Here is a 17,358-nt window from a genome sequence, read left to right as displayed (position 1 = left end):
CCTTCCAAGACATTTCTTTCAAATGAATCACTGCTGGAAGAAGCAGCAGCACACCTGGCAGGGTCTATGTAGGAAAGTTCATGCTAAATAGAAATAAAGTCATAGCTCAAATGTTAAGTTGGTACGAATTACTTTGGGGGGAAGTTGTAAATTGCAGGAAAATTCCACCTGATCATTGGAAAAGGCCCCCACTGCACTGGAGTCTGACCCTGGCCCTTGACACAACCATGCCACTCCCATTGAACAGAGGGCAGAACAGTAGTATAAATAAAATAATAAATGGTGTCTAGACACTTTGGGAAGATGCTGAAGAGAGTTCCCACTAATCAGCATCCAGCCACCTTAGCCATTCTAAGGACTACACAGGTCAGTCCTTCAGACAATCCACCAGATTCTGGTCTGTGGGGAATGGGGATTTTTTTTTTCCCTAGTGGGTGTAGCTTTGGTGCACTTGGGAGACCTTTGTTCACTGATCTTAACTACGGTTGTGTCAGACTTGAACACTCATGCAAATGCCCTGCTAAGGGTCTAGTTATTACTATTAGTTGTAGTATAGCATTAGAAGGTCCAGCTGAGATTGGGATCCATTTCCATTAGGCACTGTATAAACACACAGACAGTCCCTACCCAGAAGAGCAGAAAGTCAAAATAGACATAACAGATTGGGGGAGGAGGGGAACAAAAGCAGAGAGAGGTAAAATGATAATATTAATGAGGAGGAAGGAACAAGCTAAAGCAGGGAAAGAACAGGTTAAAGAATGTTATTATTTAGATAAGTTAGATGCATTCAACTCAGGAGGGCCTGACAAAATTCACCCTGGGATACTTAAGCAATCTCCGAACCATTAGCAACTATCTTTAATTCTAGCATGAAGCACAACAGAACACAACCCTGCAAAAGCAGCATTATTGTACACCCATCTCACACACAGCTCTTGCCTGATCAGATTCTTGCTCCAAATAGGAATAATTGCCTGCCTGAGTGTGCGGCACACAGTGGTTATTGCCAGGTCCTTGACATACACAAGGTCATACACTGAGCTCCCTAATCTCAGCCTCTCTCCTCTGGCTCCCACTACAGAGCACTCTTTGGCCTGGCCTTTCTGTAGGCTTGGAGAAAACTCAGAAGTGGAGCAGAAAGCTGCTGGGTGGGAGTCTCAAGACAGCCTGCATGCCATTGAAATAAGATTTGTGCTCCTAACTCACTTAGGCACTTTTGACTATCCCAGCCTCTGTCCCCATGCTGACTTTCCAGTGGCTGGGGTCTCTGGCAGGTGCCCAAAGTATGGTGCTATCTCATCAGCTCCCCATTGAGGAGCACTGCCTAGCCTGTTACAAGCACACACTTGCTTTTCTACCATAGGTACCTTTAATCCTTAGTTTCCAAGCAAGAGGAACCTGCCATACAACTTTCTTTCCTCTGAATATCCCCCTTTACTACCTGTTCCTTCCAGTTATATCTTCTCCCAATTACTGAGTTAGTTGTCTCATTAGCCCAGCAACTATCACCCAGGTGTCAGCAATGCCAAGAAAAACTGGTCAATTAATTTCACTCAAGCTTGCAATCTTCCCAGTATTGCAGCCTCTCCAGTGCCCCAGGTGCTACGGAGAGTACCCTGTGTCAGACAGCCTGGCCAGGATTTCGCCAGGGGCGTGTAACTGCTTCTGAAACAGTAAACACTGGAATAAAACAGTAGAGTTGGAAGCATGTTCTGCAGCAATAAGGTTCTGACAGCAAGAGTGGCACCAGTGCTGCTAGTCTAAGTGGGGTTAATAACAGCTTGTCCATCGTAACAGAGAGAGAATAGCACTGAATCAGTGATAGCATCAGTAATCTGCTGCCATAGAGAACGCACGTGCACCCTCTGTGTCTGCCTGTACACGTATTTGAGGGGGGTGTCTGTGCTCAGAGTTCCATCGGTGGCTGACAGTTAAACCCCTCCGTTGATATTCAAGGTTCTGGTCACCATCTACAAAGCCCTAAATATCAGAGACCGCCACTCAACCTGTGTTTGTCTGGATGGGGCTAGGGCGTTCTCAGCAGCAAGCCCTCTTCCCTGGAATTTGCTCCCTTCAGAAACGGCCCTGAGCCCAAACCTGGCCACTTTCAGATAGAACCATAAAGTGCACTGCTTTGTTCAGGCTTTTTCATAATTTCTGAATCTGCCTCCCCTCTCACCTAGCCTGCTGGCAATGGCATTCCTCTTCCTCCTTCTGAAGCGGATGCTGATTCTCATGGGATATTGATCTGTCTAAGGCCTGGGTCTCTGTTTAACCGTGCACAAGGCACCCCCAATACTGTGGTGGTCAGGGCCTGTAAGAAATACAAATAAACCATTTCTGCCCTCCTATGCACAAACAGGACACCGATTAGCTTGACTAGTATTTATGCACACATCTAAGGCCCACAGGTACTAGTGGCATTGCAGTATATTGCTAAGGTTAGTAATATGCAGAAAATGCCACGTGATCAAAGTCTGGCAGCATGTGTGCATGCGTCATGTGCTTGGGGAGGAGTCTATGGGTTTGCTGATGGTGTTTTGAACTGTTTATGCGGGCTGGCTGAAAATTTGCCATTGAATTTCCCTCCCCCTTTAAAAAAAAAAAAAGGAAAATGGATTTTCAAGTAAAAATGCTTACACCCCTTGGAGACAGTCTTTCCTTGTCTCTGTTACACCATCCTGGCTGAATACAGGTAGTTGGGGGTAAGGGCAAGGACTCTCTTAAAGAGCCTGTCCCTGCAGTGCCATCCTCACCACAGGAGCTGCATGGAAAGCGAGTAAAATGGTTCCTTATTCTCACTCATTGTTTTTTACAGATGCTCATAAACAAGCACAAAGGGAGTCACAGCTGCTTCGCAGGGAGCCCAGCCCTATTGACGTCATCAGGCCCGAGGTGCTCGGCACTTCTGAGGATCAGGCCCCCTTAGACTGGAAGCTCCTGGGCAGGGACACTGTCCTCTGCTGGTTTTGTACAGGGCTAGCACGCAGTCATCACTCAATAAATAACGGGAATACACTGTCATTCAGTTCTAGCATGACTGGCTCGGTCGCTCTCACTGCCCTCTTCCCCCCACCGTCTGTCTCTTATTTACAACATAATTATTAGTCCTCTTGAGACACAGCAAGAAATGTTTGACTGACAGATCCCTGTTATATCCAAAGCTGCATGAGAAGCATCTTACTTAAAAAGCCTAAGGCTATTATTACTCTAACAGCAGCAGTCAAGACCTGGGCTTGGGAAATGTCTGACTTTCCATATCCTCTTTCAGCTCCTCGCAGATAGTAGGTATGGACGACAGTTCCTCAGACCTGTATCCCAGATATTCATTCTCAGTACAAGCAATAGACAGCATAGTAAATTACTACCCAGCTCTCAGAGCTATGGTAGCCCACAGATAAAGGGAGAAGCAGATTGGATTTCCTCTCTTTTTTTTAATTTAATTTTGCCTGGTTGAATAACATGCGTGGAAATATTTATCTATCTCAGGAGCCAACCAAAGACCCTGGCCCTCCATGCTGTGTGTTTACCAGCAGTACTCATGGATGGACTCCGTTCTGAGTTCCCAGGGGTTGCCACACCCTCTCAGAGAGGCCACGTTTGGCATGTACACACACATGCGGGATATGTATGCACAGATTGCATTTGCAGGTGTTCATTTGCTAGCCAGCCTCCTGCTTTGTCCACACAAATCCACATTCGTGTGCCCCTGAGATCATGAATAGCTGGGTGGAGATCTCTGGCCTTTGTTTGGAGCAGGTCAGGTTGGATGGTCCTTTCTGGCCTTAAAGCCTGCGGAGAGTGTGCACACAAAATTCCACCTAACCCTTTCGGAGGCCAGGCTGAGCTGCCTAGGATAATTATTTCTGTTATATTAGTAGCGTGTGGTAGTGCGCTGCAGGCCAGCAGCTGTGGCCCAACCTCCTTCCCACTCCTTTCTGCACCTAAGGGGATTAGAGAAGGAGTAGTCCCTGCACTCCCCAGAGCAGAGGGACTGTGACTGCGCCCAGGGTCTTTATGCAGGCCATGCAATGTGAGGAAAGCTCATTGCCTCCCCTACACTGAACACCCATGTAAGAGCCAGACACAGCCCAGCCCATAGTTAGCTTTCTCCTTTTTGTCCAGCACTCTGCATTTTCTCATGGCCATTTGTGCTTTCTAAACAGGTGTTTGTTATGCTGAGTTCGGAGTGCGTGTCCCAAAAACCACAGGCTCTGCCTACACCTACAGCTATGTGACAGTTGGAGAGTTTGTGGCATTCTTCATTGGCTGGAACCTGATCCTGGAGTACCTGATTGGCACAGCAGCTGGCGCAAGTGCCCTGAGCAGCATGTTTGACTCCCTGGCAAATCATACCATCAGCCACTGGATGGTTGACAGTGTTGGAACATTAAATGGACTGGGTGAGAATTAGATTAATACTCTTGTCATGTAATGTGTAGTTACATGTGTTAATGGGGGCCTGAGAGGCAACTGGAACTTCCTTGGAAATCAGACAAGGATGGCATGCTCTGTTCACTATTTACCACCCAGTCACCTCTGCCAATAGCAGTCTTGCCATGTAGTTACTTGCAGGCATCCCAGTAGAGTTGGAGTGAGGCAGCAGCTTACCTCTCTGACATCAGGTGTGCTGCCATACCCAAGGTTCCCTCCTTCTGTGGTTCTGGTTCTCTCCTCTGAAGGAAGCCCTGCTCTGGTTGTTTTTGGGCTTTTGGTCCTGTAGCTAAAGCACAAGTCTTTCAAAAGAAAGCCCAGTTAATAGGTGCCCAAAACAAGTCCCGCCCCCTCCTTGGGCAGCAGCCCTCTGCCTAGGGTCTGTGCGACCTGCAAGTTCTGTTCCTTGATTACAGGCATCACTTTCACCTCTTGTACCAGGGGCCAACCCATCCTTCATTCTCACGAGGCCATGACTTCTCTCTGAATCCTTTCCCTTCATTTCAGGGACTTCCCATCACCCCAAGGGCACTGTAAGGGAGCCCAGGCCCTCCACTACTCCAGACTCAGGCCCTCTGACCCTGTACCATGCAGCGGCTGTCTGCCTGTCCGCTCCAAACTGCCCTGCTCACAATTCCCAGTGCTTCTTCCATCCAACTTCCCCTACCTCACCCTGAACCTTCTTAGAATCTTTCCTGGACTCCCTTCCCAGCTTCTTCTCAGCAGGGAATGACACCAGCGCTGACCAGGCCTCCAGCCTTGGAGAGCTTCCTTACCCCACTGCTGTCCTTCCTTTGACTCTCCTCACCTTCCTATCAGCCGGGGACCACCAGGCCCTAACTACAGGGGAGCCACCCAAGTCCCATTCCCGCTTTACACCAGGAAGGTGGGCTTGTCTTTTCTCCTGTCTCACCCTTCCCATCAGGCCTTGCTGTAGCATATAGTCACCTAGGAGAAAAACCAGGCATAGATGGGGCCTGAGTCTGAGCCTGAGCCTGACATTGGCCCATGCCTTATCCATGCCTGGTTTTGCTTCTAGATGAGATGTGACAGGTGGGTTTTCAGGAGGGATGTCTGAAACTGCCAGCCAATCCTGGTGAGTGCTCCCTCCTCACCTAAGGCCTAATCCTGCATGGTGTTGAGCTCCCTCAACTTCCACTGAAATCTGCACTTTGCAAGATCAGGCCCGTACTGATTAATGCAGATACACAGGTGGAAGTGGGAGCCTGTTGTTTCCTCACTGGCTCATGATGGAGGAACCTTAGGGTATGTCTTCACTACCTGCCGTATCAGCGGGTAGCAATCGATTTATCCGGGATCGATATATCACGTCTCGTTAAGACGCGATATATCGATCCCCGAACGCGCTCACCGTCGACTCCGGAACTCCACCAGAGTGAGCGGCGGTAGCGCAGTCGACGAGGGAGCCGCGGCCATCGATCCCGCGCCATCTGGACCCCAGGTAATTCGATCCAAGATACTTCGAGTTCAGCTATGCTATTCACGTAGCTGAAGTTGCGTATCTTGGATCAATCCCCCCCCTAGTGTAGACCAGCCCTTAATCCATGAGTTAAAGACCTTTGTGAGTGACTATGTCAAAATACTGCTGCTAATTCCTTCATTCACACAGTGACTCTCTCCATGCTGCTCAGACACAGGGCAGTTTAAAAACTCACAAAACGCAGTGTAAAAGTGGAGACAGTATTTAAAAAGCCACACAATCTGGGGTCCTCTCAAAAGGGCCTAGTGTTGGTAGGAGGCGGGGGGGGGGGGGGCGGTCGCCAGTGATTCCAGCTGCAAACACTCCCAGAAAACTAAAGATTAAAAGGAGAGGTGGACAAACTGAGGAAGATGCCTCCAGGGAATTCACAGGCTCAGGCTGACTATAGCAAAGGACCTCTTGACTCACAGGCAGGCACTGCGCTGCACTCTCATGATCAAACCCACTGAGATACACAACACACAATCCAAGTGCCACTCATCCTGGATCTTTCTCACTGCCCCGTTTGATCAATAGCTGATGTTTGCAGTGCTCACCGTTCCACTCTTTCCACAGCATTTTGTAGGCTGCTTTGCCCTGTGCTAGTGACAGAATTTGTAGCAGGCTCACTCACTGCTGAGGAGTTCTCCGTCTGGTGACACAACTGGAAAACATTCATTGGCTGGAGGGAGCATTCTTTGATGCAGTCAGAGGGGCCAGAATAAATCATTTTAGTGGTGCTAGCAATGGATTTGAAGCAGTATGTTTTGCTTCAAATGCAAACAGTCTCAAAGCTTGGCTTGTTCCAATCCAGTGTTCTAGTTCGACTTGGTTTAGAGACAGGCTCAAGGGGTGAAGCTGGGAATTGCATCTGTAGTGGAACTTCCCTGCAATTTGGGCGGGGAACAGGTCTGGGGCTTCTGTCAGAGCCCATCTCTAATTTATACCCCTCACATGGAAAACAACCTGTGTTTTATTCTCTGCGTTTGCTAAAGTTCTCTCTGGCTACTGAGGTATAAGGACACTACATGGTTTCAGGGGGGTGCTTATCACACATACACACATGTTGATGACAATAACTGCAAGCTGAAGCAGTGTGCTTCCACTCTAGTACAACAGCAGGTGAGAAAGTGCATGCACGGATGCTGTGTTAGTAGACTGGCAATCAAAGCAACTTCGCCAGACCCCAATTCCCGGTTAATCAGATGGGCTGCATCTGTAATGTAATAAAAACAAACATTTCTGAGCACCCAGCCAATGGCAGTTTTAGAGCCAAATTATAATATATACATTATGCTGTTTAATTTTACATTCCCCCATTATCATCAATGCCGAGCGACTCGCCAGACGCAGATGGCAGTCCGTGAGCCAGTGGAGGGCTTTCAGGGGTCAGGAATTCAGCAACATGGCTTCTACAGACAGGCACCGTGCTGCAGAGCCACTTTTAATCATTACCGTCTAGATTTCCTTCTACAGGGACCAACCAGCTGCCTGGAGCACAAACATCTAGTAACTGCTTGCTAATTTCTGTGATTTCCCTATTTGTCTAGCAGCCCCCATACTACTCTGTGGCTGATGCTAATGAGTAGCAATAGATCACAGTTCTGATAAATGTTTCATACAAAATTAATGTTTGATTCATTTTTAATTTGAGGCTGGCAGAGTGGATGACTAGGTGATTTTGGAAAATGGAGGCATGTCATACAGTTTAGGACCTGATCTTTCGTTCTTTGCTCATCCAAAATTTCCTTTGACTTCAGGGCAAGGAATGGAGGGTGGGTTCTTTATCCTGAATGAAAAATGGTAATCCATTCACAGTAAATAATTTGACCAGGAGCACCGCCAGATTTTCTGCCGCCTTAGGCGGCGGAAGGTCCCGCCCTGAAATGCCACCCCCCACAGAGGTGGCGGAAGGTCCCGCCGCCGAAATACCGCCACTGTCACCGCCTCCCAAATTGTAGTGACCTAGGTGACCGCCTAGGTTGCCTAACGGGTTGCGCCGGCCCTGAATTTGACACACAACTGAAAGCACTGGGAAATGCCGTACTTAGAAGAGACCAATAGTCCAGTATCCTGGTTCTTACAAGGAAAGTGCTAAAACATTGCAAGGCACCTGGTTGTTGTGCCATTCTATGAAATGGGGGTAAATGTCTTCCTGACCCTAGCTAGTAATCATTTTATGCCTTAAAGCCTGGGGGTGAACATCTTTGAAATGTATCATAGCTAATGTAAGCAGAGGTGCTTGGATTTGTGCCTCCTAAACTGGGGCCTGCTGCACATTAACTATTGATAACCATTGATCCTTTGCATTAGGATCAGAGCAGCGCTATAAATTTTTATATTGCTCCAGAATCCAGAAGGCAGGGGAGGGGATTTTTCTGAGGTCCTCTCTGTCTCTCGCTCTGCGTGAAAAGTTACACATGTATTTTGTTTTGTTTGTCCAGGGAATGGAGAGGAATCATATCCAGATCTTCTCGCTCTTGTTATTGCTGTCATTGTAACCATCATTGTGGCCATGGGGGTGAAGAACTCTGTGGGATTTAACAACGTGCTCAATGCAATTAACCTGGTAGTGTGGATCTTCATCATGATTGCTGGGCTTTTCTTTGTCAATGGCGACAACTGGTCTGAAGGGCAGTTCTTGCCATTTGGATGGTCTGGGGTAAGTGTCTTACACACAATCTAGTATGCTATGGGCAGCAGCAGCCTTCAGCTGAAGCATCCTAGCTGGTCACATAGGGCCCACATCATATAAGCCGCACCACTCCAATTCCCATCTGCTGTGCTAGCAGGGTCATCATTATTTATTTGTATTACATAGCACATTGAAGCCCCAACTGAGATCAGAGCCCCCAGTGTGCTAGACTGTCTGTAAGAGATAGACTATCCGCTCTTCTCAGCAGGGACTAACAAAACATAACAGACAAAGGGTGGGAGAGGAAACTGAGGTGAAGCAACTTGTCCGAGGTCACACACCACAGGTCAGTGGCAGAACTGGGAACAGAACCCAGGTGTCCTGACAACTAGTCTAGGGCCCTAGTCACTGGCCCATATTGCCCCTCAGGCTATGTAACAATTGTAGTCTTTAGCCACCCTCCCCTCCCCTGCTTCCTTCTTAGAAAGCACCACTTTGGTTTCCTGACTCCTTGGGCCATGTAGAGAGGTCACAGAGCCTGATAAACAGGGGTGTCTGGGGAAGGCCACCACAGCCGGAGGGGGTGGAGCACAGGTAAACAGGAGCAGTTGAGGTAGTTTCTGTGAACTGCGGGTACATCTGAGAAAGAGGGGAAGTCTGGTCAGCGGTGGGGAAGGAGCTGTCTGAGCTCTCTAAAGGGAGGGCCAGCGCTGCTGTATACTGAACTCCCAGAGACAGATTTATGGGCAATAACTGAAGGACTTTCAACAAGAGTAAAGATGAGCCAAAACTGGCACCATTCTTCCAAACTCCCTCAAACCGCGGGAGTCCAAACCATACAGAATCCAGGTCCCAGCTCTGATCCAGAGACCAAACCCTGACCCACCGCAAACAACTAGACTGACAACAATAAGCTGAAGAGTAAGATTTTCTAAAGTGCCTACGTGATTTAGGAACTTAAATCCCATTGATTTTTCAATGGAAATCAGGCTCCTGAGTGACTTAAGTGCTTTTAAACCTTTTACCCAAGGTGATTTACTGGAGCCCTGCTCTCTCCCAGCTGAACGTGGTGAGTTGGGTTATATTGGGATCTAGATCCAAACCCTCTTTGCATCTGCATAGCCAAATCCCAAATGACAACCTTTGCTCGTCTTTGAAAAAGTCACTTGTGGTCCAGTCTTCCCCCACTCCATCAGAATAAGCTTCGAACTTTTTCATAACTCTGAGCTCGAGAGCCAACCATTTGAAGTGATATGTTGTTATAACGTTATACCAAAATACAGTAGCCATGGATAGAAAAGGAGTTAAGGGAGGGCTAGTGCACTTTCTATAAAGAGGGGGAAACATACTGATATTTGTTTTGGTTGGTCTTCAGTAAAAATGTTCTAAACTGTTTGTTTTGTGCACTTCATAATGCCACCTGCCAGTGCTTATTTTATGGATGTTAGCTCACAGCTTACTGAGAATTTGGACAGATTTGGCTTTTTCAGCCTGCTTGAACTGGTTTTTATCCAAGGATGAGCAGAGACTGAAAATATCTCGGCTGGACTAAGGCCAAGATAATTTCTCAGATTTACACTGCTCAACTCCATAAGGTTTTGTACAGAAAAATAAGCAGGAAAGTAAAGTAAACCAAGATTCTTGGTTATCAGAGCGGATCCTGGGCTGTCTGATGTTTTCCCTCCCAATTCTCTTAAATAAATCAATATTTTCTGCTAGATAAAACCTAAAGAGAAGAAAGCAGCCCCCTCGAGAGCATATATTGCATTTATCTTTTGAAGCTGCTTGGCCTTTTTATGCCACATATTAGGAACAATAAACAGAGAGAAATAGAAAAAAAACAGCCATTTCTCTTGTATCCAAACCTACAAAAGACTCAATGCAAAAGTACAGAATTTAAAGGGATAAGGGGCTTGAGCTAAGCCCATTGAAGTCAATGGGAGCCTTCCCATTAATTTAAATGGGTTTTGGATCAACTTAAATTTGGCCCCAAAATTTAGCTTTTGTAAAAATAGCCATGCAGTCGCTGTGTTTAGGGTGAAACTCACTCTTGTGCAGAGGGCCACCATGAGGCCTCTGCACCAGTTAAGTCCTTTAAAATAGGATTTAAATGAGGCTTAAGTGGTGCAGAGGCCCTCTGCACAGAGGTGAATTTTACCCTCTAGTGCACTGCTAAATAGACAGATTATACAGATTAATATTATACATACATACACACACACTGCAAACTAACCCACTTCTTGTATCTATCTGAGATACCAACACTTTAAAATCACTACCTTTTTTGTCTGTCTTGCATAAAATACCTTACAGAAAGCCAAGGCCAATTCTTTCCGCCTCTGTATTTAAATAAAGAATTGCTTTCAGTTTGACTCGCAACTTGTCATTTATGTAATTTTCAGCCATAGCACATGCTTCAGTGTTTGTTTCCTCAGTTTGATAACTGTCCTTGATAATATTGTATATTTAAAGAAAATAAACACAATAAAATATTTAAACAGTACAAATAATTCTTCATCCAAGGGTTCCCAGTGAGTGTTGCTAGCCCATCTGCAGTTTCCATACAAAACAGAAGTTATTTTGAAAGCTCCACACATCTGATTATATGTATTCTGGTCTGTCTATTAGCACATTTTGCTATCACGTTAAAAAGTTTGCTAATATGAAATGTGTGAAAATGTTACAAATCCCTATTAATTTAATCAGATTTGGATTCTAATAGCGTGAAAGCAAGTGACTATATAAAACTGGTTAATTGTCTTATCTGTCACTGTCAGGATCTGTCAACAGATTCAGGGGCTGCGTAACTACAGATCTTTGTCAAGCATTAGTAAGTTGCAAATGACCCTCTTGTAGTGAAAACCCAATCCCCACCAGCCTGCAAATGACACAGGGCCTCCTGCCTCAAAGGGTGGAGTACAAGCTGAGTATTCTCTAATCCAGGGGTTGGCAACGTTTGGCACGTGGCTCACCAGGGTAAGCACCCTAGCGGGCCGGGCCAGTTTATTTACCTGTTGACGCGGCAGGTTCGGCCAATCGCGGCCCCCACTGGCCGCGGTTCGCCGTCCCGGGCCAATGGGGGCGGCGGGAAGTGGTGCGGGCGAGGGATGTGCTGGCTGCGGCTTCCCGCCGCCCCCATTGGCCCGAGATGGTGAACCATGGCCAGTGGGGGCCGCGATCGGCCGAACCTGCCACGTCAGCAGGTAAATAAACTGGCCTGGCCCGCTAGGGTGCTTACCCTGGCGAGCCGAGTGCCAAACATTGCCGACCCCTGCTCTAATCCAATGGATCTCCTAGCCTTGGTTTAACTTTTTTGTTTTAATGTTATTGAATGCTCTTCGATTTCTAGATATTTCATTGTATGGCATGATGTTCAAGTGGCATGTTGAAATAGAAGCACTAGATTAAATCATTGGATTCTTGGTTCTCCCAGGTGCAGGCCCCAAATCAGAATGCTCAGTTTGGGCACTCAGATCAGCCTTTATGTGTCCAAAAGTCCAGTTGAAATGGAACCGGGTTCCCTAGCTTAAGCATCCGTGTTTGAAAACTTAGATACACTCTGAGCCACAGCTGCCTTGCTTTACATAGGTTTATTGACTTCCACTCACGTTAAAGGGGGGTAGGATTTGGTCCAATAGGCACTGATTTCAATGGTCTCACACAAGCCAAAATCCACTCCCCAGCAGGAATAATTCGGCTCGGCACTGGGAAACTGTGTAGTATTAAGGGAAAGCCTACCTTTAGGCCACTGGGTTGGTAATGGAACTTCTCTGTGGTGGCTACTGGAGGCCTCCACGGCCGTGGTGCCCCTTCTCTCCTCACCCCCATGTAAAAGTAAAGTGGATCTTCCAGCCCTTGATGGGGGTGGGGCAGGGGAATACAAGGCGGCATCTCTCATTCTACTAGTTTTCCTTCATGGATCTGATTGAGTCAATTATTTGTGCAGGTGCTAAAAGGCGCAGCTACTTGTTTCTATGCCTTCATTGGCTTTGACATAATCGCCACCACAGGAGAAGAAGCTAAGAGCCCCAACACCTCCATTCCCTATGCGATCACGGCTTCATTGGTCACGTGCCTGACGGCATATGTATCTGTAAGTACCAAATACATACAACGTTTCTCTACTGTAGCTTCTGTGCTGCTCTCTTTAGTGAGATAATGTGCCAGTGAGATCATGTAACAAATGTTTCCTTCTCTGGCGGATGTGCACGACTACATCAGCTGTGGATGTGTTTGACTACATCAATGTCTTTCTGTGGCTGCCCTTTGACCTCCCAGTCTGTTGTTTCCAGGCGGAGGACTCAGATAGTTTCATTCTGATGGGGATCCCATTTCCTGGGCCAGCTACATGGAGCATGTGACAGCATGTGACAGCCTGTCTTTTCCCCATGCATAATCTACATCCTCCGATCCAAAGGGGAGGTCAGTGTTTAAGACTGCAGCAAAACAAAGAAGAGCACCAGAGATGAAGGACACATTTCCCGAGCTCAGATCATAGCTCATAGGCAGTAACAGGTGTGGTGGCAAGCATAGAATTGGCAGAAGCATTGTTCTGCTTCTCTGCATCCAAATAAACACACATCTGTCTTCAGGGTAATGGAACAAAATTGAGTGAGTCATAGGGGGGAAATGTTGTTCTGACTGTTTTACCCAAAACCTATCCAGAGGCCATCAGGCTATCCTCTTTCTTTAATCATGGCAGTTACCAGCCAAGTCCCTTCATTTATTTTTCATTTAGATAATTGTTCTGCTGTGAAGACCATATTTTGTCCTTTGCAAATAATGGTTTAAGTATGTTATATAAGAAACTTAGGACATGTGGCCATTTCTGAAACCACATTTTAAATATTTCTGACTTTCATCACTGAGAAACTGATCTCGTCCACTGTGGGTCCTTGGCAGAAATATATGCTGCAGTCAAGAACAACCCTCTGTGCTCCTCCACTCCTACCTCGGTGTCTTCTTTTGTCTTTGATAGGTGAGTGTAATCTTAACTCTGATGGTGCCATACTCTGCCATTGATTCTGAATCCCCTTTGATGGAAATGTTTGTAGCCCACGGATTCTATGCCGCTAAATTCATCGTTGCCATCGGATCTGTAGCAGGATTGACAGTGAGCTTGCTGGGCTCCCTTTTCCCAATGCCAAGAATCATTTATGCCATGGCTGGTGATGGGCTGCTCTTCAGGTGAGTCATGCTTTTGCTGTCATTTATTTTTGCCCCCTGATGCTTTGTGACTTGAGTTCAAGGTAAAAATGGTTGATGCAAAGTCAGTCATTTCATCTTCTCTATGGAAACCTTTCAGTTTAATGGCTGCATTTCTCTTTTAGCACGTATGTGATCAAATAGCCGAGAACTGCAAAGTCAGGGGAGCAGTGATACCTTGAGAAGGCTTCACAACAGCACAGGTCTGCTAGGAATCCTCAGAAGTTCTAAAAGAGGAAGGGAAACATGTGGGATACCCTCTCTCCACACTTCACCAGACTCTGAGAGCCATATCCTGCCATTGGTTGGAACACGGGGGCAATGGGAGCTTAGCTTAAAAATCAGCAACTGGGAATGCGAGCACAAATCAGAACTTATAATCTGGGAAATCAGGAGGGATCTACAAGAGCAGTAGCTGATGTCAGAGTTTACACAGGGAATGTGTGTCTGCATATCTGAGGGCGAGGTGAATAGTCTAAATAAAAGTAACTCATGCCTATGTCTTTCAAAATAATCACATCCTGTTCAGGCATAGAGGAGTAAATGTGCAATAACCCACCTATCAAAAAAAAAAAAAAAGCCCAAACACACACCTCTCAAAGTAAAAATATCAAGGCCAAAGTCACACTTTGGTTTAAGACTTTTGTTTTTTCCAAAAAGTCATTTTTAAAATTGCCTGAGATGTTCCTGGTTCATTACTCAGCACAGCGACCTAAATTATACCAACATCATTACAGATACTTTTCCCCACTGAGAAATGCACTCTGGTTTTTTTCATAGAAAAGCGAGTAAAAGAAACAGCCAGAATTGTACAGAAATTAAATCTAAATATTTTCCCTAGAATAAACTCATATCTAGATTGTAAAACCTACTGAACTTCGTGTTTGCTTGTTTTATAAAAGAAAAGGAGTAATACTACTACTGTAACTTAGGCCTGGTCTACATTAGGGGGCGGGATTGATCTAAGATACGCAACTTCAGCTACGAGAATAGCGTAGCTAAAGTCGACGTATCTTAGATCGAATTAAAATTACTACTTCGCGTCCTCGCGTCGCAGGATCGACGGCCGCAGCTATCCTGTCGACTTTGCTTCCACCTATCGCACTGCTGGAGTTCAGCAGTCGGAAGAGCGATCGGGGATCGATTTATCACGTCTACACTACATGCAATAAGTCGATCCCTGATATATCAATCGCTACCCGCCGATCCGGTGGGTAGTGTAGACATACCCTTAGAATTAAATATACTCCAAAAGCACCGTTACTGTAAAACACTTGCACTGCAGAGCTTTGAATTACCACTTTGAATTTACAAGTAGTTAGGGCCCAATCCAAATCTCAGTGAAGTCAATGGGAGTTCTTCCATTGACCTCAGTGAGTTTTGGATCAGGCTTTTAGACTATTAACTCCTGGAGATCCAGGGCCTGCATATTGTGGTTCTATATAAATACCATAGGCCGACAGACAGGTGTAGGCCTTGGCATGTTAAACACATATGGATATGTTTGTAAATGTGTTTGTAAAAGGCCCAATCCTACAAACATTACCAAGCTCGGTGGGTTCTACCATGAGAATCCCAGCTGTGGTCAATGAGGCTACCCATATTAGCAAACTCAATAGTAGGTATAACCATAGTCGGTATGACTATGAGCTCTCTCCTCTGTTCTATGTGCACCTAAAGCTTCTAGTGAACTAATAGGAGTTTGGGGTGTGCAAAGAATGCACGATCAAGTCCTATGGGGGGGGATGTTCAAAAACACTCATCATTGGCCCAACTCTGCTCTAATTGAAGTCAATGGGACTTTCACCCTAAATGATCTGATGTGCACTTCAGACCATACTGAGATGCCTGGAGCTACAAGCTACCCAAAATTCAGGGTAGGCTCCCTTGTCATTATAGTCATTTCTTTGGGAAGGTCAGGCACTGGAGTTTTACCCAGAGAAGCAATTATACTAGAGCTTAGTCTAGCTCCAAACCCTAGTACCGCGGCTTTGCATCCAGGTAAGTGTTACTGTCACAGGGAGCCTCCACTGGGTGCAGTTTTAACGTTCTGTGACTGTTTCACACTCTAGATTCTTGTCCCATGTGAGTTCTTACACGGAGACTCCAGTGGTGGCTTGTATTGTCTCAGGATTTCTAGCAGCACTGCTCTCCTTGCTGGTCAGCCTACGGGACCTGATAGAAATGATGTCCATCGGCACACTCCTGGCCTACACTTTGGTCTCTGTTTGTGTCTTGCTTCTCCGATACCAGCCAGAGAGTGACATTGACGGCTTTGTCAAATTCCTCTCTGAGGAACACACCAAGAAGAAGGAAGGGATTCTAGCTGACTGTGAGAAGGAGGTTTGCTCTCCAGTGAGTGAAGGGGAGGAGTTTACTGGCCCACTCACCAACACGTGCGGTGCAAAAAATCTGCCGTCACTGGGTGACAATGAGATGCTAATTGGGAAAGCAGATAAACCCACCTACAACATCAACCACCCCAACTATGGCACAGTCGACATGACCTCAGGAATCGAGGCAGATGAGTCTGAAAACATTTACCTCATCAAGCTGAAGAAGTTAATAGGGCCACGTTATTACACAATGAGGATTCACCTGGGCCTGCCAGGGAAAATGGATCGCCCAACGGCAGCTACTGGCCGCACTGTCACCACCTGTGTGCTCCTGCTTTTCGTCCTGATGTTCATCTTCTGCTCTTTCATAATTTTCGGTGCAGACTATATCTATGACAAGAGCTGGTGGGCTATTCTCCTGATGGTTTTGATGGTCCTGCTCATCATTGCATTGGTATTTGTGATCTTGCAACAGCCAGAAAACCCCAAAAAGCTGCCATATATGGCACCTTGTCTCCCTTTCGTCCCTGCATTTGCCATGTTGGTGAATATTTATCTCATGCTGAAGCTCTCCACGATCACATGGGTCCGATTTGCTGTCTGGTGTTTCGTGGGTAAGTCTTAGATTTTTTAAGTGAGTCTGTTGTAAAAGTAACTTCTCTAGCAGATGGAAACCTAGATGTCACTCTCCTTTTTCCTCCCTCCCCCACTTCCTGCCCCTCCCCTCCTTTTCTTTACCTTCTGTTCTTCTGCCCCTTTTTTTTCTTTTTTCCATGTTCTCCCCTTATTTGGGGGAGTTTTTTTTAATATAAATTCCAAAAAAGGGGGGACGGGGGAACTTTATTAATTAGAACAATTGGACCATGCAGTCACTCTAACCAGTCCGAGTTGTCAGCGAGGGTATATCACAATCCTTCTCCCTTCTGCAGCATCTTCAGCTGTAATCCCAAAGCACTTTTAAAAACTCAGATTAATTCAGCACCCCTGGGAAGTGGCCTAGCATCATTATCCTCACATTGCAAATGGAGACACTGAAGGACAGAGGGGTGAAGTGCCTTGCCCATGGTCACCCGGCAGGGCTGAGGCACAATCAGGAATAGAATCCAGGTCTTACTTGCAATCTGACCATCTATTCAGCCAACCATACTGAAACTCCAGTTACGCAGGCTGTAGGGTGAGCCAGTGTCAGGCTGGGGACTAGAAGGCAGGAAACCTGGTTCACAGTCTCCCATGTTAACGATCATACAACACCGTCTCTTAAAGCCAGT

At 46.3% G+C, this 17,358-nt stretch overlaps 1 protein-coding gene across 1 annotated transcript in view; it reads left to right on the top strand.

Annotated features, from left to right (window-relative positions):
• Positions 1–17,358, top strand: part of SLC7A14 (solute carrier family 7 member 14) — a 40,402-nt gene that overhangs the window by 15,556 nt on the left and 7,488 nt on the right. The window contains exons 2-6 of the mRNA XM_054040238.1: positions 4,167–4,403; positions 8,359–8,576; positions 12,496–12,642; positions 13,528–13,736; positions 15,827–16,704. Of these exons, the coding sequence (XP_053896213.1) occupies positions 4,167–4,403; positions 8,359–8,576; positions 12,496–12,642; positions 13,528–13,736; positions 15,827–16,704 (1,689 nt within the window). The remainder of the gene's footprint in view (positions 1–4,166; positions 4,404–8,358; positions 8,577–12,495; positions 12,643–13,527; positions 13,737–15,826; positions 16,705–17,358) is intronic.

Source organism: Malaclemys terrapin, chromosome 9, assembly GCF_027887155.1.
Source record: "Malaclemys terrapin pileata isolate rMalTer1 chromosome 9, rMalTer1.hap1, whole genome shotgun sequence".
Taxonomy (NCBI): Eukaryota; Metazoa; Chordata; order Testudines; family Emydidae; genus Malaclemys; species Malaclemys terrapin.
Note: the sequence above shows the minus strand (reverse complement) of the source record. Positions and strands in the feature narration are given on the sequence as shown.